The 27820-nt window shown below is 41.8% G+C and overlaps 2 protein-coding genes across 12 annotated transcripts in view; both read left to right on the top strand.

Moving 5' to 3' along the window:
* grk4 (G protein-coupled receptor kinase 4) overlaps positions 1-10481 on the top strand; it is a 44224-nt gene extending 33743 nt beyond the window's left edge. For 4 of the 5 annotated variants that reach the window (XM_028976502.1, XM_028976505.1, XM_028976506.1 and 1 more), the window contains 8 exons: positions 3196-3386; positions 3501-3538; positions 3737-3826; positions 4038-4246; positions 6960-7097; positions 8081-8218; positions 8717-8848; positions 9794-10481. In XM_028976502.1, the coding sequence (XP_028832335.1) occupies positions 3196-3386; positions 3501-3538; positions 3737-3826; positions 4038-4246; positions 6960-7097; positions 8081-8218; positions 8717-8848; positions 9794-9847 (990 nt within the window). In that variant the 3' untranslated portion in view covers positions 9848-10481. Of the gene's footprint in view, positions 1-3195; positions 3387-3500; positions 3539-3736; positions 3827-4037; positions 4247-6959; positions 7098-8080; positions 8219-8716; positions 8898-9793 lie in introns of all 5 variants that reach the window. The other variant, XM_028976504.1, reaches the window with a different exon arrangement.
* A 2747-nt stretch (positions 10482-13228) lies between these two features.
* htt (huntingtin) overlaps positions 13229-27820 on the top strand; it is a 32346-nt gene continuing 17754 nt past the window's right edge. For 2 of the 7 annotated variants that reach the window (XM_028976921.1, XM_028976926.1), the window contains exons 1-24: positions 13229-13553; positions 14924-15007; positions 15497-15617; positions 15880-15939; positions 16071-16150; positions 16315-16453; positions 17799-17940; positions 18309-18487; positions 19439-19643; positions 20166-20213; positions 20459-20539; positions 21630-22213; positions 22863-22986; positions 23153-23271; positions 23522-23633; positions 23922-24059; positions 24153-24311; positions 24397-24494; positions 24672-24811; positions 25569-25632; positions 25778-25878; positions 25988-26134; positions 26223-26343; positions 27298-27443. In XM_028976921.1, coding sequence (XP_028832754.1) covers positions 13456-13553; positions 14924-15007; positions 15497-15617; positions 15880-15939; positions 16071-16150; positions 16315-16453; positions 17799-17940; positions 18309-18487; positions 19439-19643; positions 20166-20213; positions 20459-20539; positions 21630-22213; positions 22863-22986; positions 23153-23271; positions 23522-23633; positions 23922-24059; positions 24153-24311; positions 24397-24494; positions 24672-24811; positions 25569-25632; positions 25778-25878; positions 25988-26134; positions 26223-26343; positions 27298-27443 — 3290 coding nt within the window. In that variant the 5' untranslated portion in view covers positions 13229-13455. The remainder of the gene's footprint in view (positions 13554-14923; positions 15008-15496; positions 15618-15879; positions 15940-16070; positions 16151-16314; positions 16454-17798; positions 17941-18308; positions 18488-19438; positions 19644-20165; positions 20214-20458; positions 20540-21629; positions 22214-22862; positions 22987-23152; positions 23272-23521; positions 23634-23921; positions 24060-24152; positions 24312-24396; positions 24495-24671; positions 24812-25568; positions 25633-25777; positions 25879-25987; positions 26135-26222; positions 26344-27297; positions 27444-27820) is intronic. The other 5 variants (XM_028976923.1, XM_028976924.1, XM_028976920.1 and 2 more) reach the window with 4 other exon arrangements.

Consider the following 27820-nt stretch of genomic DNA (forward strand, 5'->3'; position numbering starts at 1 on the left):
GGGTGAAAAATTCAATGGAAAACAAGTGGAATAAACAAGTGGAGAAACTGGTTTCGGTTGCTAAAAAAAAAAAACTATGGAAATGATGTAAACATATACAATATAAATGTCAACAGAACTCAGCTCATCTATGATTCCATTTCCAGCCGCATGATCATAATCTTTTTGATGAACTGTCCATCCCTATTCAAGCTGCAATTCCTTTTCCAATTGTGGTAGCTTTACTTAGACACTTTACTTTGGGCCATGTTTTCCCTCTGCTATATAAAGTGTAGCACATGGGGCATGTCCACTAAGGTCACTGTCCTTGAATTCAAGTTCTGATCATCTGCATGCCTGGTTTGGTATCATCTGTAGTCCCAAGATGCTAGTAATGGAGATCATGCCCACTTATTTACAACATGGACAAAGGGACCAATGAGCATTCAGAATGCTTTTTTTTGCACCTGGCTTTGTGACAAATTGAGTACAAATCAACTACAAATCAGAAGTAGGGTGCAATAGAGCTCCCAATCATCCCTGGAGGATCAGTGGGGGCAGTGGTGGCCTAGTGGTTAAAGAAGTGGCCCCGTAATCAGAAGGTTGCCAGTTCGAATCCCGATCCGTCAAGGTGCCGCTGAGGTGTCACTGTCGCCTGTCATGGCTGCCCACTGCTCACTCAGGGTGATGGGTTAAATGCAGAGGACAAATTTCACTGTGTGCAATGTGTGCTGTGCTGCTGTGTATCACATGTGACAATCACTTCACTTCAGAAGAAATTACACTCCAACAAAGGTTGTGTGGGTAATTTGTTGCTCCAAAATATGGATCCGTTTTTTTTTTTTTTTTTTTTCTCCATTGGTCCAGAACAAACCAGGATCCATCAACAAAATATAAAACTGTTGTTGCTGAGCTCACTTGCTGCATAACTGTGCCCTTATCAGGGGTCTAGTTGTTCACAGTGCATTCGCAATGATGTTGCAACACAAGGGTTCATCTGATTAACCACTACATTAATACTTTTCACCTCTCAAGAATGACACACACACACAGACACACACTCTCACATCGCTAGTTTCAGACTGTAGTGTGTTTGTGTGATGTGCAGAACGCATTGGTATGTGAGTGAGTGAATATGCCAAAGCCAGCAGCAATTGCTCTTCATAAGCTACTCCACCTATGAGAAGGGCTCTGTTGCCTGGCAACGCGGACCAAACAGCAGAAGCAGAAAGTGGAGTCAAGTGCTGCATGGCTGTCTTTCTCTCTCTCTCCCTCCCTCTCCCCCTCTTTCTCTCTCTCTGACACACACACTTTCCCTCGCTGCCCTTGTTTACATACAGGAGGCCTTCACCAGAGTCATAACCATTTTTCATTCATTTGACCCGTCCGGCTGCCTCCCTCTCTAGTGCAATGTCCGTGTTCATCCAAAACAGACCGTAAAAACCTCAGCTTCTGTTGCAACGCTGCTTTCGGCCCCGCCCCTCTCCATTCATTCCCAGAGAGCCCCATGAGGCATCGATATGGTGTGTTTACGGAAAGCTGTATAAACACTTTTGGGGATCGTGGCTGTAACAGTCATTTTGGACTGTTTACAGGGCTGCACACAGGTGAGGCTCTTGTACAATCCACGTGGTCCGTTTTAGTCCAGGAGCTGCTCTGAGTGGTCTCTTCACTGGAAATCTGACTCACGGTACTCGTGAGAGCCAAAAGAGAACGGAGAGGATGGGAATGTGTGAGGCAGTGCTCAGTTGGAACATTGGAGCATCTAATAAATATAAGTATATTAATGCATGTTAGTATTGAAATGCCAATTGAATTATATTTTACTTAGACATTTCAGTGTAAAAGTGTCTGAGTGTGTGTGTGTGTGTGCGCATATGGACAATTAGAAAGGTATTTTTGGTATGTGTGATTTTTATCTCAGACCACACAAGCTTACTTGACATCTACTGGTAAGAGGTCATGAAATGATGAAATACACCTTCCTGTTCTTGGCATTGTGATTTCGTAGCACTTTGCACTTGAGCAGTTATACACTGTTGGCCTGTAAAACAGTGTCGATATGGCCACTCCCATGGTTCCCCTCAACCAGTAACGGGGTAAAGACAGAATTCGCTGTAGTATAATTGCACACATTGTTTAAGACTTTGCATGGCAACATGTCTGAGTAATATCTGTACATTTAGGTATTAACAGGCCGGCAGAGCAGTGGATTTCAACATGGAGTGGAAATGCTGACGCTTATATTAAAATAAAACCTTTGATCTCTTCAGAGCTTGAAAGTGTTCCTCAGTTGGTTGGCCAGGGTATGAATGAAGCCATTTCAAAGCAGCCCTTTATCTTCCCTTCATGTTCTCCAAAGGCATGTGACTTTTTCTCCCCTTTTCCCTGCTCTTTATCTGTTGTAAGCATGATGCGTTCTCTCCCCGTGACATTGTCTGCCGAAGCATCCAGGCACATTAGCATCTTAAGTCGACTCTGTGAGCTTGCACTGTTCCAGCGGAGGCTTTTTTCCGACTCACAAGAGTGGGAAAGGGGCCCTGTGTTCACCGTTAATGACCTAGCACGTTTTTTCCAGACATGACACCCCCTTCACACACAAACTCACTCCCACTGCCCTGATGAATATTGCCTCCTTTTCTCATGAACCCTTTTTCCCTGATTGCGCTCCTCCTCAAGGCCACAGTTCTTCTCGAATGCGTCCCAACCATGTGCAGATGGGAGTCTTCCCAGTGGCCTGACATGATCTGAAATTAAGCAGATTGGAATGTCCTTCGTGTTCCTGGACTCTTGAGTGTGTGAGTGCCTGTCTGTGTGTGTTGGGAGAGAGTTTAAGTAGAGGCCTGTCACTGCTATTGATTGTTATTAGGGTGTAACAGGGCCACGGCTACACTTGTAAATCTGCTGACCAAAACGGTAGCTTTCGCTTAGTATTGCATAAAGCTGTTGCTTAATCTGCCGGCTCGGCTCAGGTCTTTTGAGTTTTGATTCATGGTGTGTGTGTGTGTGTGTGTGTGTGTGTGTTATGACTTCTGCCATACCTATACTGTTTTTGGAGCTTGGATCACATTACTCATAGTTTTGACTTTTCCTGATTTTAATTTTGATTTACCTTATTTGTTCATATTTTCATCATATTTAAAAATGTGCTGTCATTAATTATATTAAAATAGTAACACAATAATTTTTCTTTTTTTGCTCTGTTTCTTTTACCAGGTTAGTTTAGCATATGCCTATGAAACCAAGGATGCTCTTTGCCTAGTTTTAACAATCATGAATGGTGGTGACCTGAAGTTCCACATCTACAACATGGGCAACTCTGGCTTTGATGAGCAGCGTGCCATTTTCTATGCTGCTGAGATCTGCTGCGGCCTGGAAGACCTCCACCGGGAGAGGATAGTCTACAGGTCTGCAGACAAATGTGTCTTTGTGAAGTGGTACATTAGTGAAATGAACAATATGGTGTGACTTATACATAGCTTTAAGATGCAATTAAACATGCCTCTTTTATTTACCTGCAGAGATTTGAAGCCTGAAAATATTCTCCTAGATGACCGCGGTAAGCCAAAGCGCTTCATGAATAAATACAGCTTTTTGCAATAGATTGTTCTTTTGCTCCGTAGGCTGTAAGTACAATTATTATGTGCAGTTTTGCAAATGAGTGAGAAGCATCAGCATTCAGTTCCAGAGCATCCATAGACTGATGTGTTCAGTGTCCTTCAGATGTTTCATTTTTCATATTATTTTTGCACTTTAGGACACATCCGGATTTCTGATCTAGGCCTTGCAGTCCAGATCCCAGAAGGAGAGACGATACGAGGGAGGGTGGGCACAGTGGGCTACATGGGTAAGATGTTTTAGTTTGTGGAGTGTCCTGGTTCATACTATTTTTGATATTGTTGTATCATATAAATGTATCGTATTATTGTCTAAATGCAATTAATGCAGCAGAAGGGAATAAATAACTTTATTAGTAACTTTTGATAGCACCTGTATGTTGCCTTATATGTTATGACTCTTCAGCTTTGACCTGTGATCCTATCTTTTCATTGCTCCAGCCCCAGAAGTGATCCAGAATGAGAGCTACACCTTCAGCCCAGACTGGTGGGGGTTGGGTTGTCTGATTTTTGAGATGATCCAAGGCCAGTCACCCTTCCGCCGCCGCAAAGAACGCGTAAAGCGAGAAGAAGTGGACCGCCGCGTGCGTGAAGACCAGGAGGAGTACTCTGAGAAATTCTCTGAGGAGGCCAAGGACATCTGCCGCCTGGTAAGGAATGAGAGAGAAGGGAGGATTATACCTTTTAGAAATTGTTGTTTTTGGTATTCTTTTTTTACTTTTTGAGACAAACATCATTTTATGAGCTCAGGCAGCCTCAGATGGTAAGACAGGAAGAATTTTCTTAAGTCCTTTTGATTTGAGTGGTTTAGAAGTAAAGTGAACTTCTGCCAAATGCAGATTAATACACAATGTTTGGTCAAAATAGTTTTGTACCCTTTAGGTCTTCTGTTTCTTTAACCATCAAAGTACACCAAACAGTTTCAATTAAATGGCTTTATTGCAGTGAACATTTTGTTTCACCTTTCCACATAGTGAATGAAATTTAGCCAGTCTACAAGGCTTTGTGCAATAAAATACAGTGTATATCCCTCATATCCCAAACCTTTTATTAAAAGTTTTCCTCTTGGTGTTATTATATCAGGACATCTGTCTGTGCTGTGTTTATTCACAGTAGTAATTGCATTGGACAACTAGTCTACATTTTTGCTCATGTCTGTGTACCTATCTCTGCAAACGTATAGTGAGTCCAGTGTTAAAATAACAGGATGTGTGTGTTTCAGAGGAACTTTTTTTCTGACAGTCTGTCAGAACGTTTATGGCAGGCCAATGAAAACAGTTTGGAATTTGGAGGGTTTTCTTTATTTATTTCTTTATTTATTGAAGACTTCCAAAAGAGTAGATGTAAGTGTTGACTGCATAGAAGTACATCTGTGACCCTGAATTGTGATAAATAATAAAGCTTTCATTCACCTCATCAGTTAACATGCTATTTTCAAACGTATGCAGATATAAATTGATCATTTCAAAAAGCAGCTGCATCCTATCAGGCACACAGGAATAAAATAAGGAATAAAACATTTAATCATGCCATCCTTTTCAAATTTGCTTTAGATACTACAGTAACATGTGTGAGTGAGCGTGAGTGTGCATCTGTGTGTGTAGGTTGGGGTTAATAGCTCAGCTTTGTGACAACATGGAAGATTCTGACCTTGGGTTCATTGAAGCCAAAGCCTTCCTTGGGGACTGACTCTAAGCTGGTAGTTGATCTTCAGAAATTATTTTAAGATGTGTATCTTCCCTATTTTATAGTGGAATTCTGGTTAAAATAAAATAAAGTGAACATTATAGTCCCCTTACAATGTGTGAGAATCAATTTAAAATTCGTAATTTGCGGACCATCGCGTGGCCATTTCTGTAGGGTGTGTAATGCATCCCACCCCCATCAAGGCCAGCCAATCTCTGTAGCATTGCACTCATTTAGCCTAACATGACGATCAATTTTTTTGGAATGAAGGCGAGTGTACAGCAATTATTTGAAACAAGCTGTGTATTCTTTTGATAATTTATTGGCAAAAATATGAAGATTTCTGCTGGAAAACATGGCTAATTTGAAAGTGAAGGTGAAGTGATTGTCATTGGGATACACTGCAGCACAGCACACGGTGACTCAACGAAATGTGTCCTCTGCTTTTAACCATCACCCTTAGTGAGCAGTGGGCAGGCATGAAAGGCACCCAGGGAAGCAGTGTGGCACCTCACTGGCATCTTGGCAGCTTGAGATTTGAACCGGCACCCTTCTGATTACGGGGCCGCTTCCTTAACCACTAGGCCACCACTGCCCCAAACCACTGTTATAATTATGTAAATAATTAACTGAAATAGTGAAAGATAGAATATTTACATAGAATGGAATAACTTCTATATCCAGACATCTTTATAAAAATTCTACTAGAACAACAGCAATAGGAAGTTGGTGTCAACATTGAATACAAATTAAGTTTCATTCATTAAATCTAATATTAATGTTACTTTGTACTGGCAATAAGTGAAAGTGATTGTTTTGCCTTTGTGAAATACTGCAGCACAGCACACGATAACACAAAAAAATGTGTCCCCTGCATTTAACATTCACCTTGATGAGCAGTGGGCAGCCATGACAGGCGCCCGGGGAGCAGTGTGTGGGGACCTCAGTGGCACCATGGCGGGAGGGGATTTAAACACACAACCTTTGAGTTACGAGTCCACTTCCTTAGGCCATCACTGCCCCGCATCTAGATTAGCGTGCCAGACCTAGCTTTGATCCAACAACATGTGGAGTAGACACATACTACAGGGTGCATTTGATTGGATGCTGAGACATGCTGTTCCTATGAGGTCATGTCATACTGTCATTTCAATATGAGATGCAGAAATTAGCTTGAAAAGAAATGGTAGCAATGAAAGCAAAACTTGATGAGAATTTGTTGAGAATACAATGTAACATATTTTGACATGCACAGAGCTGCACATTGATAAGCCAGTTTATGGTTCTGGTTCTGGTGGATAAATCTCACATGAGATTTATATCTGCTCTTAATTGGAACCAGCAAGGGGGGTCATCTGTGCAGGCACTGAAGAGCTTTAGAGCTCACATAAAACTGTCACGGCAGATCAGGGAGTTGGATCTCGAGGTGACTAATAGCGTTTTACCTTGAGAGATGGTTCTTAGGGCCGGATGGCTGGTGTAGATGGACTCAGCATCTCCACCTTTTATCTCTTTTGTCGTTCCCACTCTCCACTTTTGTGTGACAGAGCCTGAGAGGCTGCTTTCTTCAAGAACATTTACTTTTGTAGTCTAGGAGTAATCTGTTTTTAATTCTGTATTGAAACAAAGCATAGATGAAAAAGCTGAATCATGCCACTTCCTGCTTCCTTTCTCTAGCTGTTGGCAAAGGACCCCAAGGAGCGTCTTGGTTACCAGGGTCGCGGCGCCGTACAGGTCAAGCAGCATGCCATCTTCAAGAACATCAACTTCAAACGGCTTGAGGCCAACATGCTGGATCCGCCGTTCATACCTGATGTGAGCAGTTTACTCAACCTGACTGTCTTTCACTGTTCCTCGTCCCATTCTGTCTGGTTTCCCTTTCGTTCCAAATTTCTAATCATTAGAAATAATATCCAATATCAATTGCCGACTTCATTGGGAACTCAGGACTGCCTGCTAATATTCCTGGCAGGATCCTTAATCTATTTGGCCTTATTTAAATCATGACCGGCTTGACTGAAGAGAATTACAGTAGACCTTGTCAGTTAATTAAATCATAAGTCATTCTGTTTCACATAGGGCTCTATTATGAATTTGATCCTTTTAACTTGAGAACTGTGCAGGGCTCAGTCCCGATCTTCATTCTCATTATTTCATTAGTAGGAGTTGCGTAAGTTTCTTCTGTGGTTTCAGGTCACAGTGCTCTTAAGATCAAAAATCTTTGCATGCCTCTCTGCCATTAACAATGACTGAGGCTTAATTCATCTATTTAGCATTGTCGTTTTAAATAGGCATGTCCATTAAAGTTGCTTTTGTAAAATAATTCAAATCAAATCTGTGCCACCCCAAAAATAGAGTTTGCCATTGTGTAACCATACAAAACACTTAAACGATGCTATGAATCTGAGAATCCTATCTTCTGTCGAACTACTTGATTGTTCGTTAATTTGCATGCCCTGTGTCTCTGTCGCAATGCCCTGTGAAGCTCACAATTTACATGGTGTCTTGCGGCACTGGCAAAAAGCTTTTTACTTAGTCATTCTAAGAAGCCTCTGAGGCAGTGGTTCTGGGAAGTAATTTCATTTTTAATTTATCTGTGTCATTAAGAACATGCCAATCATGAATTAGTAATGTTTTCTGTACAGTAAACGCTTCATCATACAATGAATGAATGGCTAACAAACCGCAGATTAGATTAGTCATGTTGGAAAGCTATATTCAGTGTGTAAACAGAAGGGGAAAACATTGCAAGAACTGAGTGACAATTGTCTTGTTTGCAATTTTTCTACCCCTCACAGCCTCGAGCTGTCTACTGCAAGGATGTTCTGGACATCGAGCAGTTCTCTACCGTCAAAGGAGTCAACCTTGACCCCACAGATGATGACTTTTACTCCAAGTTTGTGACAGGAAGTGTCTCCATCCCCTGGCAGAATGAGGTACTGCAGCCATGTCTGTTTTCAGCAGTCACCGAGCTGGTTTTGAGGATGTGCACAGATTAGCCCTGTTTCGGCTTTGTCAATGTCATTAAAGTCTCTGTAACCATTTTATGTTTTTGTGTTTGAATGAAATTTTCCCACTCGTGGTATGTCCGGATCACTCTTTAATATCATTTAAACAAATTTGTCAATGTCTCTATCCCATGCAATCCTTCTACCCTTAAAAAGTTTAGGTTTTGCTAGCAGAATTTGGATCTGATAAAATGATTATTTGGGTTGGATTGCTTGAAATATAGGCTATTTTATAGCATGCAAATGGCATGAAAAGGCTACAATAATCTTTCCACCTCCATAAACAAAATTACTAAAAGTTTGCTGAAACTTGCTGAGATGCCAGACTGACAATCATTTCCTTACCTATATAAAACTGTTGAGAATGTCAAATTAGGTCTCACTGTCAAAGGAACTAGCATTGAAGCAGTGTTGCTTGCCTGGCAGATGATTGAGATGGAGTGCTTCAAAGAGATCAACATCTACGAGACAGACGGTGCGCTGTGCCCTGACCTGGACATGAACAGACCCAACCCGCCGCCAAAGAGAGGCTTCTTCTACCGCCTGTTCAGAAGAGAGGCAAGTGCTAGTGCGCCGCCTGCCACCGTGCGTGGGGGAGGGGGTTAAGGTACTACTTTTCTGGCTCTTTTTTTCCCCCTCATGGTGTTACATTCATATCACACTCACTCACTTGCTCATCCAATCTTAGCCTGTTTTTCACACCATGCCACTCTTTAACTTCACCACCATCATCTGAAAGACTTCTAATAAATACCACAAACCAACAGATCTCTGTAATTTCAGCACTGGCAAACGAAGCAGGGTGGAAAATCTTTCTCCATTTCTGTTTCTTCTGCTAACGCTTACATTAGTCAGTCACTTGTTCACTTGCATGCATTTTAATTTTGGTTCAGCTCCATTACTGTATGTATTTGTGAATGTGCCACATTGTGAATGTCTTCACATAAGCTTTGGTGGTATGTCTGCAACTGAGCAAAAGTGATAAAGATGTTCCCAGCTACTAATCCATGTCTACTTCAGCTCATAATGGTTATTAGTTAGTTACACCAGAACACTTCCATACTGGCCTGTTGTAGTGGACCTCTCCTCATTGTGTTTGTTTAATAAGCCCATGTCCAAGAAAGCACCAAAATAACATTGTCAGGTCCATAAATAATGGGACATAGACACAGTTCTAATATTTTAGCTCTATACCCCACCCTCAATGGAAATTAAACGAACTGAAGAGTTTCAGCTTTAATTTGAGGGTATTTACATCCAAAGCAGGAGAACGGTGTAGGAATCCTTACAGTTTTTATATATGCAATATTGCCTGGACACAGTAAGTCACCAGTATCTCTCAGCCACATATGGGTTCCAACAGGATCAACATTGTGACTCCAGGCAATTTTTTTTCTCTGATCGGTGAGAACCATTATGAGAAGTACTTCTGTAGCTGTGGAACAGTGGTGTATTTTTGTAGTTTGAATGTTTTGCCCAGGCTCACTATCTCCGTCTCCATAGGTCTGTTTTAAGAGTGGCTACAGCGAAGAGGAGGAGGAGCCTTCTCGTCTTTAAACCACTCCCTTGCCCTGCCCTTGGCCAGCCACCAGTCAGAACGCAGATCTTATGAACTCCATGAATGTTAAACTAACTGTATTTATAAATTGTATCAAAAGTGTATTATAATTAAAGAAAAAGTATGAGTTTAAAGATTTTGTACATTTGTACTTGAACTATGTCTAGATGTATATTTTCACTAAAGATTGTAATGTACAAAAAGCCATATAAGTACCACTTGAATGCATACATAGCATATGTTTTCTTTACGTTTCATTTTTGTTCCTTTTGTTTTCATTTGAATGAGTATGAACGTCTATTTAAGAATAATTTTTTAAGAAGCACAGTATGGTATTCATCCTCATTTTTATTTCTCTTCATAGCATATGGCCTTTCTTGTTTGACTTGTTGTAGCTTTCGTAGTAACATTTGCCTGCTTGAATCTGCTACTGGATTTATCCAATTATGCCCCAAATGGGTCAGATCCACATAGTCTGAAATGGGTGGCTCTGGCAGTCCATCTTTAGCAGGGAGCAATGATACTTTGGCCTGGTCTTTATCTACTCCAGGGTCAGGAGACCATAGTTCGTTTTGGCCATAGTTAGTTCACCTTCATGAAATGTTTGTCAGCTTACAACCTTTTGTGCACCTATTTTTTATTATTTTTTATATATATATATATATATATATATATATATATATATATATATATATATATATATATATTTTTTTTTTTTTTTTTTTTTTTTAACATCCCACTAGTCACTGTTAAGCTGTAAGATTCAGACAACAAAATGCCCCCCAACTTCAAAGGACCACACAAAGTTCATAAGATGTAACAAATAAAGTAAAAGAACAATAAATTAATACAAATTCTATGGACCCTTCATGCGGGAAATAACTGATCTGAAGTCGCATTTGGATTTTAGCTGACTTAAATCAGTTTCTGTATTTTTTTCTGATATTGATGTTAACATTCCGAAGTTTCATAGAAATGGCTGGTAGAAAAATGTGTGCTTGTGTGCGTGTATGTTTCCTGTGTGTATGTGTACACTAATTGCAGAAGACAACTTTGGTATGCTCATGCCTTAAGCTTAAGATCTGGAGATCATTCACCCTTGGACTTTCCCTAATTAGTTATACCTTTAGTCTTTAAAGGAGGGACAATACAGATTTGTAGTTGGAAGGCTGAATATTTAACATGATGCCAATGTCAGCATTGTGTATAAACACATCAATTTGTTGCGCTTAATGATTGATTACGTCCACCCTACATTCCCTGCCATCAACAATGTTTCCCTGATTATTATTAATATCATTTTATATTTACATCCTTTCTCAAACAGGGAAGAGCTGTTTGCATGCGATCTGTCTTTTACACATACTCACAATGCCTCGTGCATGTCATACCATACCTTTTGGCTTTTGTACAGTTCTTTCCTATCTTCCTTGGGGCTTTGATTCTAGGACCAGTAGTAAATGGTGGGCAACAACACAACCCCCCCCCCAATTGAGGCTGAAGCATTTGTAGTACTTCCTAATGTAGTTCATTAAACGTGTGGAATTATGAAACTGCCTTCTATTTGACATGTACAGGAAATGTGTTTTGGGTGCACTGTGCCATTCTCAAGGAAATATGAATCCCTCTGCCTGAGAGCCTGAGTTTGTTATGGACAAAGTAGGTAAAATGTATGTTTGAAAGTGAACATCATATCTTTCTTTCTCTCTTGTTTTTTCTTCTTTCATAAAGCTGTCTATTTCAATAGTTTCAAAGGAATTGAAGCTGACTTTGTGATCACCAGTGCTCACACAAATCTTAACCAACTTTGATTTTTTTTTTATAAATATTTTAATGCTGTGAAAATCTGTTTGTTTTTTTTTCCTCTAGTTTAATCATGTGTGCATGTTGTACTGTATTTATGTCAACCAACATGGGACAGACCACCCTTTGCTGTGGGGGATGTGACACTGTTCCACTTGTAAATAAAAAAAAGGAATGCTAGAGACAATTGGCTCGACATAAGCTGTTGAAGAGTGCTTGAAGCTTCTGTTGATGAAGACATTAAGGAGAATCTCACCTTGCACAACTGTTCCTTGTATTTTTGAGGCTATAACCCTCATTACCATTGTTATCCAGATACTGACATGATTTAAGAAAATAATAATGGTGTGATACCCAATGTGATAAAAAAAAAAAAATTACATATACTAGTACATTGACTACACAATGAAAGGGTCAACCAATGCACTATATAGCATTCCAAGAGAAAGAATATTTACACCTGTTTAGTCATTTGATGCTGCATTATGTCTGTCAATTTGTTTTTATCCTTCTAGCAGCTGCTGTGTTTTCCATTATTACCTGTTGCCTTTTTCTTCTTCCTTTATTTCATTTTATTTATTGTTTTTGTTTTGGGTTTTTTTTGCCAATAATGCCAAATGTGTCGTCAAAAGGGAATCAGCTCATCACTGTTTGTAAATGAACACGTAACTGAAAACTGACTTCAGCCTTTTTAACCTATGTGCCAATTACCAACCTTTATAAATTATTTTATCCTTTTGATTCTTTATAGAACAGAAATGGCTTACTCTTGGTGTTCCCTACACTTTGTTTGCGAGGAAGTTCAGCTTAAAACAGTTTGAATGTTTGCACAAAGTGCATTTTAATGTCTGTTAAAATAAATAAAGTTTAATTAATCAAGCATGTATTGGTTGTAAAATTGAGGTTCCTTATTTGCAATCCGTTATCTGGTACCAACGAAACCAAGTTGTTGGAAGCCGCCTGTGTTAACAGAATGGATGTGGTTGGACCCCCTTCCCCCCTTTTTTCTTTTCACAATTTTTTTTTTGTAATTATAGTTGTACAGTTATGTCTCTCAACCACTGCAGTCAATGTTATTCTTGTTCTTTCACTGGGTGTTGTATCATATCTGACATTTGTAATTACAAAATAATACACTGCCGTTTGTATAAAAGGAAAAAAAGACCTTGTCTTGATTTTTATTTTTGCCCATATGTTTGCTCACCGTTCAAATATATTCAAAGCCACTGATCAGCGTGCAGCAATATACACATATGTGCAAAACATACCACAGTGCATTTTAACAGCAGCTACGTAACCACCTCACGTGATTCCGTCGTGCATTTTAGGGAAGAAAAAAATCGGAATACCCCAGATTACCAGTCTTTAAGGCCACCCGTATACTACACAAATCTGTCCTAATGCGCAGCCTTCTGGCACGTGATGCTGGAAAACAAAGCTGGGAGAGCCGCGGGGGCGGTCCTCCACCCCATTGCACGCCTCAGCTGTCGATCACAGGACAGCGAGTCCTGATTGGCCACTGCGCTGCCGCCAGCTGTCACAACACAGCGTCCACTTCCTAGTGAGGCTTAGGCGTCGCGAAAGATGGCTCTCACGACCGCACGCCACATCCATTCCGCTCAGTAGGATAATTGCGAACGAGAATCTGAATAACAACTGGCCGAGGTTGCGGTGGGAAGGCGGGGAGCGGACTGTAGCTCTTGCTACAGTCGCTCGTTTCCTCGGGCTTGGCTGCAGCCCCTCGCCAGCTCGCTAGGTCTCTTTTGTAAATATTAGCTAGCCTAGCGTTAGCCGCGCCGCTAAAATGGCCACCATGGAGAAACTGATGAAGGCCTTCGAGTCTCTCAAGTCATTCCAGCAACAACAGGGCCCACCGTCGGCCGAAGAGCTTGTCCAGAAACAGTAAGCGGCGTTTCTCGTTCCTGCAGCCGTGTCGGCGGGGATGCCCGTTAGCTTGGTGCTAACCTGAATGTCACCGACAGTTGTGCCTTGGTGGAGTGATTTGGTTGCGCTAATTATATTAACTATAAAATGGCTGGTCAGCATTTGTGCTTTAATTGGATGGGTCACACGCGGAGGTTGAGTTAATTGCCAGCAGGACCTGCAGTGTGGAAACCCCCGTCTCTTCTGTAGCCTGTTAAATTTCTAAATGCGTAAAACGAGTATATTCACTGTGATCCTTGCGTTAGCTGGGCAGCTTTTCCATTGCCCTGGGCAGTGCCAAGGCGAGGTAGGGGTTGTGTGATTGGTTACTTGTGACAGGTCAGTAATTATATCACCACTAGTGAATTTGTCACTTATCTGTGGGTATCTTGTCACGTTTGGGTTGTCGGGATCACAGGTGCACTACAGTATCCTGCTGAATGATGTGCATTTAAATATACAGGCACATTGACGTTGCTGTTTTGAAGTGAAGTGATCGTCATTGTGAAACGCTGCAGCACAGCACACGGTGACAGAAAGAAATGTGTCCTCTGCTTTTAACCATCACCCTTAGTGAGCAGTGGGCAGCCATGACAGATGCCCGGGGAGCAGTGTGTGGGGACGTTGCTTTGCTCAGTGGCATCCTGAACCACCAATGACTAAACCTCAGCAATAAAGCTGCATTAGGTTTTCTTGCTTAATTGTTATAGCTGGGACAGCATCCCTCCTACCTGGCTCGGATAAGTGGGTAGATCTGATGGATGAGTAGGGAATCAGTCATGGTGGAACTGTGAGAAATTAACTGGTTGGATGACTGTTGGCAGAATACTTTTAAAGAAAGAGAGTACAATATGTACTAACAGTAATGTGGAATTGATCGATCCTGATGGCTATGTTTGAGCAGATCTCGATACAGAGGTCACAATAACATGCTGACACTACGTACAGCCTATATTTAGCACAGCCCTAATTTCAGTGCATCATGAAAGGTCTGGTTTACTTTGACCGGGCAGACTTGCTTCACCCTCTAACCATTTTTTTTTCTAACCGTGTCATGACCAGCACACAATTGGACTATTGTAGAGCCTGGCCTGGACGCTAGGCTGCAAGCAGATTAAATACTTGATTTGACTTGAGCTATGTGTTTCACTGATGAAACACAGATGCAGATGTCGGAAATTTTTACATTCTGATCATTTACCGGCAATGCAGAGTAACCCCCGGGCTTGTAATAAGCATGTGTGTTTGATTATGAAGCACGGTGTGATGCAGACATACTATTAGAACCTTTTAACCAAAGCCCTGCCACTCCCAACCCCCTGGATCTGATGCACTGTTGTGTTTTCTAGGAAAAAAGATCTTGCTACCACCAAAAAGGATCGGGTAACTCACTGTCTGACCATATGTGAAAACATAGTGGCACAGTCCCTAAGGTATGTCATCTGTATTTTATTGTTTTATTGTTAATGGAAATCTTTACATCCTGGCAGTGTTTTTTTTTTTTCCTGATCAGCTTCATCATTAAATCCATTTACAGTTGAAATGAATTATCACTTTATCTCGTTACAATGGTACCTGGTACCCAGCATATTAAAAACAACGAATCTTGAGGGAGATTGCCATAAAACAGTGGTATTACAGGTCAGTGGCAACAACGAGACCGTTGGTGCCATGAGTCTCACGTCATGTCTGATCAGTGTATTTTCATTAAAGGTGCTTAAAAATGATCTCTTGTGTCTGATGTCCAAACTGTGTTGTCCTGTACTGTTTACGATCATTCTGTGGCAAACAGTGTTCTACATCTCTCACTTTTAAAATATTCTTTAGTTATAATATTAGAGACCTATGTCTTTTGGATGATGATTCCATGTCTGATTTGCCTTCTTTTCTTCATTTCCTCCCCTCGTTGTGACTGGGATCAGGACTTCGCCAGAGTTCCAGAAGCTTTTAGGCATCGCCATGGAGATGTTCCTGCTGTGCAGTGACGATAAAGAATCTGATGTCAGGATGGTGGCGGACGAGTGCCTCAACAAAATAATTAAAGTGAGAGCTGTGCAGACTCGGCAGCGCTGTCACCACTGCGGTTTTGCCCCCCGCGCAGGCATAGCTCCAACTGACACACATGACACGCATACTGCTATTGTAATGCTCAAATTAGTTCAACAACATTTAAGACTACATCGTGAGTGTCAGTGCACACTTCTCTTTAAGCGTTTTATGCTGCACACAACCTTCATTTCAGCAGATTGGTCGTGCATGTGTGGAAAGCTTTTGTGTTCACATGTGACATGTCTCTATCTCTCAGGCACTAATGGACTCTAACCTGCCTCGGCTACAGCTGGAGCTTTACAAAGAGATTAAGAAGGCAAGTGGGGTCCTCCAGAACACAGTCACACTCTCAGTGCTGGACGCTGATTGACTGAAATTTACGCCGGACTGCTCCCGGCCATTCCTGTGCCATTCAGTAACCGTGTCGCCATTCCTTTTGTGCCACAGAATGGAGCATCTCGAAGTCTTCGCGCTGCGCTGTGGAGGTTTGCTGAGCTCGCCCACCTGGTCCGACCACAGAAGTGCAGGTGTAATTTTGATATTGTTCTTGCATATTTACCTTTGAGTGTGCTTAGTGCCCCAGTTAGTCCACTAAATATCCGGTGCCAGAAGTGCTTTGAGCTTTGCTCTTAAACATTGGGTTGCACATACTTACTGTTTCTCTCATTCTTCTACTCTTTCACATTTTAAGGCCCTACTTTGTGAACCTTCTGCCTTGTTTGACCCGCATCACTAAGCGCCAAGAAGAGAGCGTGCAAGAGACTCTGGCAACAGCCATCCCTAAAATCATGGCTGCTCTGGGCAACTTTGCTAATGATGGCGAGATCAAGGTATGGCACTTTTTATTGTCAGTGCAAGGCCAGTCATTTGGTGCATCTTCTTCTTGCTGCTGGAATCCTGGAAGTACCCATATTGACTTCATTAAAATGAGCTTAGCCCTTAGGACTGCCTCCACCACAGCTATTCTATCCACCTGGTATGACATGGAAAGTGTGGGTTCAGTGGTTAAGCATTGAATTACATACCCACTGGGCAGCCTACTCTGCCAAAGACTGAGTTCTAACCTAACTTAACTACTATTTTCTGTTCTGATCTTATCTGATCATTTGTTTCAACTGGGACCATTTAAATGTAGCTGCAGTAAAGACCACCATATGTCTCTGCATAATCGTTAATCTCCTGAGAAACTTAAGTTTGTTTAAGAGCTAACAGATTGTAGCATTTCTGATTTGTTGTCTAGATTTGAGTGGTCAGAGGGCTTTGCTACCGTTGTGGAGCGAAGGTTCTCAAGGTGCTCTGTGTTTTCTTGTGGTTCTGATTGACACTCTTCTCCACCGATCCAGTGTGCAGGCGAGCACATGCCACTTCACTCTGATCAGTTGGCAGCTTTATTTCTTCTTTGGAATTGAAGCCATGTTCTCCTTTTTTGGACCAGATATATTTGGTTGTCAAACATAGCTCTAGCAGTGCTTCCTTTCCATATTTAGTACATTTATTGCCATTTACATCATAAAATCAAGTTGGTATCTTGGTATAGAGTAATCATATGTAATTAACAAATAAGGGCTATGTATTGACAAGGATAAACGGGTTCAGGGACACAATGGTAGTAAGTGGGGTTTGAACCTGGGTCTTCTGGTTCATAGGCAAGTGTGTTACCCACTAGGCTACCATCACCCTGGTAGCCTAGTGGTTATGATACGATTATAACACAATATATTGTGAGACTGTACTTACTGTGATAGTTCACTGAATATGTAAAAACAAGAGCTGAAATCCAGCTGTACAGCGCCATCTACAGGAGTGGAGGTTGTAGTCGTACGCTGATTCACATCTCTACAGACCTCACTAAAGAAAACGCTCTACAGCAACACCCAGTGGACTAAATTTGTATACAAAAATATAGATATCAGCATGTAAAATATCATGACATATTGCTGTATCGATATTTTCTAACACCCACATATAACATATACTAAAAACTACTTTAAAGCTACTTGTTTTTCAGTTGACTGTTTTGCTTTTCTAATGAGTTAAGAGTCCCAGCTTTGGTCCTTTCTGGATGCTTTCATGCTCTATGACCTCATCTGGTCTGGCAAAAACAGGCAGTTCTGTGTAAGTGTAAGTAGTACACTTGAAAAGGCCAATTAAAAATGAATGTTTTTGATTTCTCAGGTGCTCCTGAAAGCCTTCGTAGCCAATCTGAAGTCCAGTTCCCCCACTATCCGTCGCACTGCAGCCAGTTCTGCGGTTAGCGTATGCCAGAATTCACGCCGGACTCACTACTTCTATGCCTGGCTCCTCAATGTGCTGCTTGGTATGATATAGTGAATGATGAAAAAAACGCACGGCCAGTTAAAAGTTTGGACACGCCCACTCATTTATGGGTCTTGCATTTTTTTAATCTTAGAACAACGCTGAAGACAGAGGACTATGAATTAACCAATGTCAGGTCATGTAATAAACAAAAATAATAAACAAGGCATAAAGTTGAGTCTCTAATGCAGGGTGCTTTTGCGGTTATGGTTATGACACATTCTGCTTCTCCCATAATCTTCATAACTGTGACAGAGTAGGTGTGTCCAAACATTTGACTAGTAGTGTATGTTTACTTTTTTTTTCTTATTCTTAGAAATTAGCTCACAATTCACAATTGAATTCTCACTCTCTGTCTCTCCCTGTCAGGTCTTGTGGTCCCTGTGGATGCGGAGTATCCAAGTCATTTGATTTTAGGGGTGCTGCTCACGCTGCGGTACCTTATGCCTCTGCTGCAGCAGCAGGTGCCCAGCACCAGCCTGAAGGGCAGTTTTGGTGTCATGCGCAAGGAGGCGGACATCGGCCCAGCACCTGAGCAGCTAGTCCAGGTACAGCCTGTGTATCAAGTGTATCTTTAAGCATATATTACACAGTTATAGTAAAAACTTAAATTTCAATGCAGGTTAGTTATAATTAATCAGAAATGACATTGCACACAATTAGGGCTTTGCGGTATAAACGGTATGCAATATAAATTTGGCCAATTTATAAATTTGGGAGATATTTTTATTACACCGGCCTAGCACAGAAATATCTACTCCTCATCACCTGCGCGAACCCACGCCTACTTGCAGCAGGAGGCATTAGTTTTGGCTGAGAGCACTGAGCGCATGGCAGGGTTTCCAGGGATCCTTAAAAGTCTTAAATTCGAGTTTCCAAAACAAAATAAGGCCTTAATATAATAAAAAATTACTAGTAATCCTTAAATCTAGAGATTAAAGGTCTTAAAAATATTAATAAAATAAATCCACCGGTCGCTGCGCACTTCCAGGTTTACGTGTCAGTGCCCAATTTGTACCACTTGCTCAATCGGTTCTGTGAATCTTGGAGGGACAGCATAATAAAATATTAACAAGCATAGTGTTATTTAAGAATTTTCTGACTTTTTTTTTTATGTAAACTCTACAGCTGAATACAGAAAACCCTAAAATTTTATATAATTACTCGCATCATACAAATACCTGGTATTTCACTGGTCTTATGGGTGTGACAGAAGGTCCACTTTCAGATATTGTTTTATCAGATATACGGTTATGCTTTATGTTGATGTATCTGTAAAAGGTTTATTGTACAACTTCTTGCTGCATTGCCTTTGCTATGGACACATGTTACCCTAACAGTTACATATAAATTTAAAGATCAAATTATATACCGCAATATATACAGTCTACCGCCTATGGTTAAATTTAAATTAAATATTAATTTTATGGCATATCGCACATCCCAACATACAATTCATTTTAGAATCCTAAAACTGAAGTGAAATGCTTTCTCTTCAGGTATATGAGCTGACCCTTCACTACACACAGCACTGTGACCACAATGTGGTGACTGCGTCTCTGGAGCTGCTTCAGCAGACTTTCCGCACGCCTCCACCAGAGCTGCTCAACGTGCTCATCACACGCGGCGGCATTCTGAACGCCAGCGTCTTTCGGGAGGACGCTGAGAGCCGTGCTCGTAGTGGCAGCATCCTCGAGCTCATCGGTAACGTGTGTCCCCCTTGTCACCCTCACATTCTGTTAATCAGGTTTCTTGTCAGTCACAACTCTTAATGACAATGATACGTCGGCTCAATTCGATAAGGCATGGTCTTTTGATGGGTCATATCAGCCACTGCATGCTACAGCTTTAGTTTATAGTTTTATTTAGTTTTTTGGTAGCCTTGCATTAGATATGTCACTGCAAGGTATTTTGTCAAAATACAGTTCATTTTCGTATCTGCTTAGCCTGTTGTGTCCCATGTCCTAATATTTGGCCATTGCTCTTTTACTGGCAACTCACTCTGCCTCTTCTTTGCTGCTCTTAAAATAACCCTTGCATTGGTCAGCCGTTTGACTGCATTCTTTAACCTTCCCTTCACTTTTAATTGCTGTTTTTCTCTTTGAACTTGCTCACTCTTGCTTTTTTAACATCTCATCTTTAGCCCTTGATCAGAGGGGCACATTTCCCATGAATCACTGGGGCTTTTTCTGCTCTCTTTATTTCCTGTTTCCCGTCTGCCTGCAGCTGGCGGAGGCTCATCGTGGAGCCCGCTCCTCATCAGGAAGCAGAAAGGTGACTTCCTGTCCTCTTCCCCCTCGCCTAGGCTTGCCTTTTTTACATCCATAGTGTGGTGGTTGCTGGATGTGAAAAATGCTTGATGTAATTTTTTTTGGGGAAAAAAAGCTTTTTCGCTGATAGTCACACATTCCCACAGGAAGTGATTGGTATTTGGCTGCCTGGTTCCAGTGACTTCAGTAGTGAAACAAGTTGATGTTCCCAATGTCACACTCGTTCTTGACCTTTTTGTTTTTCCACAGGCAAAATGTTGTCAGGGGAGGAGGAGGGGTTAGAGGATGACCCTGAGACTAGATCAGAGGTCACTACTGGCTCCTTTGCAGGTGAGCGGCAGAACTCACAATGTTTATTTTTGTCTTTTGTACTTTTTGTCAGTGTAGATCAAACTAACTTAACTTATGCATCCTGCCAATCATAATGTTGTGTTGTTTAAATAGAATAATTGGAAGAGGACAATGTGGGTGGTAGTAGCCTAGTGGGTAACACACTCGCCTGTGAACCAGAAGACCCGGGTTCAAATCCCACTTACTACCATTGTGTCCCTGAGCAAGACACTTAACCCTAAGTTGCTCCAGGAGGACTTTCCCTGTAACTACTGATTGTAAGTCGCTCTGGATAAGGGCGTCTGATAAATGCTGTAAATGTAAATTTAGATTTGCAGTATTTATCAGACGCCGTCATCCAGAGCGCCTTACAATTAGTAGTGACCGGGACAGTCCCTCTGGAGACACTCAGGGTTAAGTATCTTGCTCAGGGACACAATGGTAGTAACCTGTGACTTTGTGGACCTCTGGTTTATTGGTGAATCTCTAACCCACTAGGCTACTACCACACTGTGTATATGATATACTGGGCAGTGGTGGCCTAGTGGTTAAGGAAGCGGCCCCGTAATCAGAAGGTTGCTGGTTTGAATCCCGATCTGCCAAGGTGCCACTGAGGTGCCACCGAGCAAAGTACCGTCCCCACACACTGCTCCCCGGGCGCCTGTCATGGCTGCCCACTGCTTACTCAGGGTGATGGGTTAAATGCAGAGGACAAATTTCACTGTGTGCTGTGCTGCTGTGTATCACGTGTGACAATCACTTCACTTCATAGTCACATTTATCTTTTTGAATATCATTAGGATGATGTTGCTTTGCTGTTTAATGCCTGTTGCTACATTGTGTTGGTAGTCATTTATGAAGAATCCAAGGCCAGTTTGGAAGTTTGAAGACAAATATCATATCATGCATCTCCAGCCGCAGACACATGCATTACATTGTCAAACCACTTGGAATTGTATATATGTTTTAGGAAATGTTTCTTTTCCTGAATATTGTTTGCAGTGTGAGAATTGCATTGCAGAACATTGAATCTGTCAAAAATCTATAATAGATGTTATATTTATGCGTTTTCCTTCCTTGTTTACCTCAGCATCAGTAGGGGGCGACTCATCCAGCGACCCTACAGCCTCCTCTTCGGGTGTGTCCTCTCTCACTCAGGCTGACATCATCACTGAGCAGCCACGGTCTTCCCAGCATGCCTTGCAGCCAGGTGACTCAGTGGATCTGAGTGCATCCTCAGAGGGCGTGGCAGTTGCTGGGGGCAGCGACACTCCTGATGATGAAGAGGAGATGCTCAGTCGCAGCTCCAGTCAAATCAGCGGTGGGGGAGGGAGTGGTGTTGCTATGGTGAGCGAGGAGGCGGCAGCCGACGGCAACCTCCAGATAGACCAGCAGCAGGCCTCAGCACCTCCCAGTGACAGTTCTCAGACCACGACAGAGGGTCCAGACTCAGCAGTCACACCGTCGGAGTGTCCAGAGCTCGTAAGTGTACTGCGGCGGACTCCGCCTTCGCCACCCTCCCTGACCTCCACTGAGGGGCCCGACACCTCATCACACTCCTCCGAAAGCTCCACCTCCACCTCCGAGTCTTCGGCCTACCGGCCTTCTTCTTCCTCCTCTTCTACTACTTCTTCCTCCTGTTCTGTGGCCTCATTGGCTAGCAGTAGTGACAAGGTCAGCAGCGGCTTTTTTCGCTCTTGTAAAGGGGGGACTTTTTGGTGTGAATCCCCCCCTCAACCCCTTCAAGAAATTGTTGTTCCTGCCCCAAATCCTTTTTAGTGCAATTACCCATCCCTGCATGGCCATGCCTGCCAGTGTTGGGAATTTCTTTAAAATTCAAATCGACAATGTTTTGCCCTTGTCTAAATTATGTGTGTCTAGTAAATCCCTACCTTTCTTCAGCTGAGATTTTTGAGGCTCCAAAAACTCTTCCCCTCTCCTTTTCATGCTCTCTTTTTCTTATTTTGAGTTTTGTTTTTGGTGAAAGTTTATCTGAATCATGAGAGCATGCGCATTTGGAGCCCTGTAAATAACCCTGCGGACGTTCGCACTGCTGAGGACCTCATTCATCTGCAGTTCATCCCAGCAGCCTGAATCCTTTGATTTTCTTTTAATAGTTTGTTTCCCAGGTGTGGAATTTGATGAATGAAGCTCATAATGTCCTGGACTCAAGGCAAATCAGAATGAAGTTGGTCTTGCATGCACATTTCTGTGTTTGAATGGGAAAAAAAACAAAAACTTTTCTGTATTATGCATGATTCTGTGTATCTTTTTCTATTTTTGTTTGTTTATCCATTTATTTGCGTGTTTTTAATGTGTACAGGTCCTAGATGGCAATGAAAGTCAGTATTCAGGGATGCAGATCGGAACCCTGCAGGATGAGGAAGAGGAGGCAACGGCCCCTGCACCAGAAGAGCCACTGGACCCATTCTCTCAATCAGTACTGGGTACGTAGGTCCCATTATTGCCCAATGTGGTTTCTATTTTTGCCCACTCCCTAAACATTCAGTATTTCATAGTCCAACCACAGGGAATAAAATGAACAGGTTGAGGACAAGCTGGATTTTAATTAGTGCTTAGAGTGTCATTACTCCTGTTGTCCTCCTGTGTCAGCTTTGAGAAAACCCCATCTGCTGGAGAGTAAAGGTCACAACAGACAGGCATCAGACAGTAGCGTGGACCGTTTCATAACAAAGGATGAGGTGCTGGAACCTGCTGACCTGGACAGCAGGGTGAGCCTGACTTGCTCACACACACACACACACACACACACACTGCCTGAAGTGTCCTCATCACATGATAAATATGTGTACATATATGTGGCATATACATATGCCACACATTACATGTTGCCCAGTATTACTTTACATCTGATCCAAAGTGACTCAAGCTCAAAATTCGACGTACACATGCAAAAAACCTGTATTAAACTTTAAGCATATCCATTATCATTGATCATTAAACAGTTTTTCTCTGCCTCAGCCGTCCAGGATAAAAGGAGAGATCGGACACTACACTGACCTGAAGGAGGAGCCTCTAGTGCACTGTGTCAGGCTCCTGGCTGCTTATTTCCTGCTGACGGGGCAAAAAAACGGTGCGGAAGATTCACTCAACAGTCGAGTCGAGTTTAGGGCAGTGTAGAGGGAAATGCCTTTCAACTGAATGTAAACATGGAGAGCACTGAGCAGCTGTTTTAGCTCCACTGTAAAAAAAAAAATAGTAATAAATTTTGTGCCTAGGATGAAAACATTACATTAAAGTTACACTTTGCTTTAAATGACTAAATTTAAAGCTGAAATTGCAGTTATGCAGCCCTACATATTTGTTTCAGCAGATTGACCGCTTTAATGAAAAGTTTGATGTAAGTGTCTATACATGTCAGGCCTGGTTCCTGACAGAGAGGTGCGGGTGAGTGTGAAGGCCCTGGCGGTGAGCTGTGTGGGAGCAGCAGCTGCACTCCATCCTGAGGCCTTCTTCAACACCCTCTACCTGGAGCCCTTGGATGGGTTGGCGCAGGATGGTGAGAGACCACAAGAATATGATCATTAAAATCACTATACAAAAGATTCCTTGGAGAGTTCATGTATTATTAACTTAGCGTTTTCCTTTGCAGAGCAACAGTACATCACTGACATTCTGAAATACATTGACCATGGGGACCCACAGATTCGAGGGGCTACAGCTATTCTCTGTGGTGCTGTCATTCAGTCCATTCTCCTCAAAACTCGCTTCAATGTTGAGGTCTGGCTGTCTACTGTCCAGAGCTGCACAGGTGAGATACTGTGGAAGTAGGAAGGAAAATGAAAACCACAATGATTTACTTTTATCATACTCATATTCATCCTTGTCCTTTCCAGGTAACCCAGTTAGTTTGGTTGACTTTGTGCCTCTGCTGCAGAAGAGTCTAAGGGACGAATCATCAGTCACCTGTAAGATGGCTTGTTTTTCAGTCAGGGTGAGTTTTCAAAAGGTCTGATTTTTATTAGATGTAGCCCACCATTCTTTTTTTTACTGATCAGTGGTTGGAAATACAGGCAAACGTGAACTTTGAGTCTTGCTATAGAATCTACCTTTGGGATCTTCATAAACAACATAAACACAGAGGTTTTCTTTTTTGTGTGTGTGTCTGCAGCACTGCATTATGACCCTCTGCAACAGCAGCCACAGTGAGCTTGGCTTGCAGCTGATCATAGATCTCATGACCCTGCGGGACTGCTCCTATTGGTTGGTCCGTACTGAGCTTTTGGAGACGCTGGCAGAGATAGATTTTCGGTAACTCTAAAATTCTGTGTGCTTTAGTGTGTGTGTGTCAGAGAGAGAGATCTACCCTTATTCCAAAATGTCATATTTGGCACCCTCTACTGGTACTGTATTTTTATCTACAGGGTGGGCCATTTATATGGATACACCTTAATAAAATGGGAATGGTTGGTGACATTGAACACATTTTATAAGAAACTTCAGAAACTTGTAAATAACTCATGAAAGAATAAAGTTACGTTAAAACCATTGTTTTTCTTGTGAAATTACCAATAAATTTGATGTCACATGACCCTCTTCCTATTGAAAAAACAAAAGTTGCATCCAATGGCCGACTTCAAAATGGCCGCTATGGTCACCACCCATCTTGAAAAGTTTGCCCCCTCACATATGCTAATGTGCCACAAACAGGACTTTAATATCACCAACCATTCCCATTTTATTAAGGTGTATCCATATAAATGGCCCACCCTGTAGAATGTAAGAGTTACATTTACGTTTACAACATTTAGCAGACGCCCTTATCCAGAGCGACTTACAATCAGTAGTTACAGGGACAGTCCCCCCAGAGACTCTCAACGCTCATAGGCAAGTGTGTTACCCACTAGGCTACAACCACCCACTCATTTTCAATGTGTGTTTTGATGGATGGGAATTTGATTTTGCGTCAGTCCGGTACTGTGTAGACCATATCAAGCAGTACCTTGTATGAACGAATGAAAGGTGATTGTATGCACCTTAAAACACCAGGGTGTTTTGCATTTTACAGATTAGTCAGCTTCCTTGAGCATAAAACTGAGAGTTTACACAAAGGGGAACACCACTACCTGGGGGTAAGTATGTTTCTAAACATGCCAGATGGCCTGTCCAGAAATCTAAATGTTCTTTTAGATATCTGGAGAACTCATAGTATTCAGTGCCCTGCCTTTGAGAAATTGAGGGTCTTATTTTTAATTTGAGAAATTGCCTCTTTTACAGTTGCTTCGGCTTCAGGACCGAGTGCTTAATGATGTCATTTTGCACCTTTTGGGAGATGATGATCCTAGGGTCCGACATGTGGCTGCAACCACTATCAGCAGGTGTAAACACTTACAGAAGAACAGATCTTAGAGTTATAGTAATTAAAAAATTGTAAATCACTTTTATTTTAGCTTATATAAGTGTTAACAGATGTCATGTGTACTCCAGGATGGTCTCGCGGTTATTTTATGACTGTGACCAGGCTCAGGCTGACCCAGTGGTGGCCATAGCTCGTGACCAGAGCAGTGTGTACCTGCAGCTGCTGATGCATGAGACTCAGCCACCCTCCCACTTTACTGTCAGTGCCATTACCAGGTACAGCTCCACACCCTTAGTAATAATGGGTTTGCTCTACAATAAATGGAAGCATACAGCTTGAATCAAATTGTGTGTCTGTCTTCAGGACCTACAGAGGGTACTCTTTATCTCAGGGGACCTCTGATGTAACGATAGACAACAACCTGTCCCGTGTCATCACAGTAGTGGCTCATGCACTCACCTCCTCAACGTCCAGAGCTCTGACTGTAAGCCCTCAACCTCAAACCCCAGTCACACCTCTTCTCTAAACCCTTGCTTTTGACCCTTATCTATTTTCTCTCATATATGTGTATACAGTGCAAATAAATGGATTCACCCCACTTGGCATTTTTCATGTTCTGTTGCCTTACAATATAAAACCAAAATGGATAGTTTTAGAGTTTGCACCATTTCATTTAAAGAACAAAGGAGATTTACAGAATATATTCTGAGCAAAAAAACCTGTTCGACCCCCCTCCTAAAGTTAGCTCGGCACTATGAGCTTACCACTGGGATTTTTGCCCATTCCTTAATGCAAAACTGTTCCAGCGCCTTCATTTTGGATTGGTTGCTCAGTACATCTGACCACAGATTCTCAATTGGAGTGAGGCTTGGATATTGACTAGGTAATTCCAGCACTTCTTAAACCACTTTAGCAGTATGCTTCCGGTCATTATCTTGCTGGAAGGTGAACCTCCATACTAGTTTCAAATCACAGAATGATACCGGTTTTGCTTAAAATGTCCCTGCATTTAGCACCATCCATCCTTCCCTTGACTCCTTGGTCTCCATGGTTGGCTGCTTCTTGCATAATGATATTGGAGCCTCTGAGGTCTTTCAGAAAAGGTGTGCTTATACTGACAGGTCGCATAACACTCCGATTGCTTACAGGCAAACGTCATTGCACTGATTATGTAAGTGAAAGTAATTCTCTTTGTGATGCACAGCACACGGTGCACACAATAAAGGTTACCTCAGTATCAGTATAAGGGTACCTGTTTCTAGTTTTATAGTTTTTTTTTTGTTTTGTTTTTTTTTTGTTTTTTTTTTTTTCTTCCTTGCATGCTAGACAACATCAGAACACTATTTGTTTTTTTGGTTTGTTTTACAAAAAGTAGCATGATGAGATATATTTGTATATGTTTGTTAATAATTTTTGTGAAATGTGTTTTTGAAAATAGTTTGGGTGTTGTGAAGCCCTGTGCCTCCTAAGCATCACCTTCCCAGTTTGCACCTGGAGCACTGGGTGGCATTGTGGTTACATCAGTTCATCTGTCAGTCATGTGAATCGCTCCAGCCTCTACCGTAGCCGTGGACGCTCCCACAGGTATGTGTGAACACACATGTTCATATTTTATTCATTCACGCCTTGGATTTTAGTGTACAATATATGTACTGAACTTTATAGTTCTTTGGCATTTATGGTGTTATTACTTTGGTTTAGCTCTCTGTTTAATAATCTGTATGTAATGCATCATATCTGTGATTTGTGCAGCCTGCCGATATGTTGTTTCTAATGGTGTGTAGCTCTGTGCAGTTGTTACCTGTATGTTCTGTGTTCCATTATCCCCATATGTAGCGATGTTCTGTGTTCTGTATTAGTAATCTGTTTTTCCCCAAAATATTTTCCACTTTAGGTTATAGTAAATTCTTGTTACATTAACCGTGAATATCTATCAATGTCTATGGGGAAATTCCACAGAT

Source organism: Denticeps clupeoides, chromosome 4, assembly GCF_900700375.1.
Source record: "Denticeps clupeoides chromosome 4, fDenClu1.1, whole genome shotgun sequence".
NCBI classification, from domain to species: domain Eukaryota; kingdom Metazoa; phylum Chordata; class Actinopteri; order Clupeiformes; family Denticipitidae; genus Denticeps; species Denticeps clupeoides.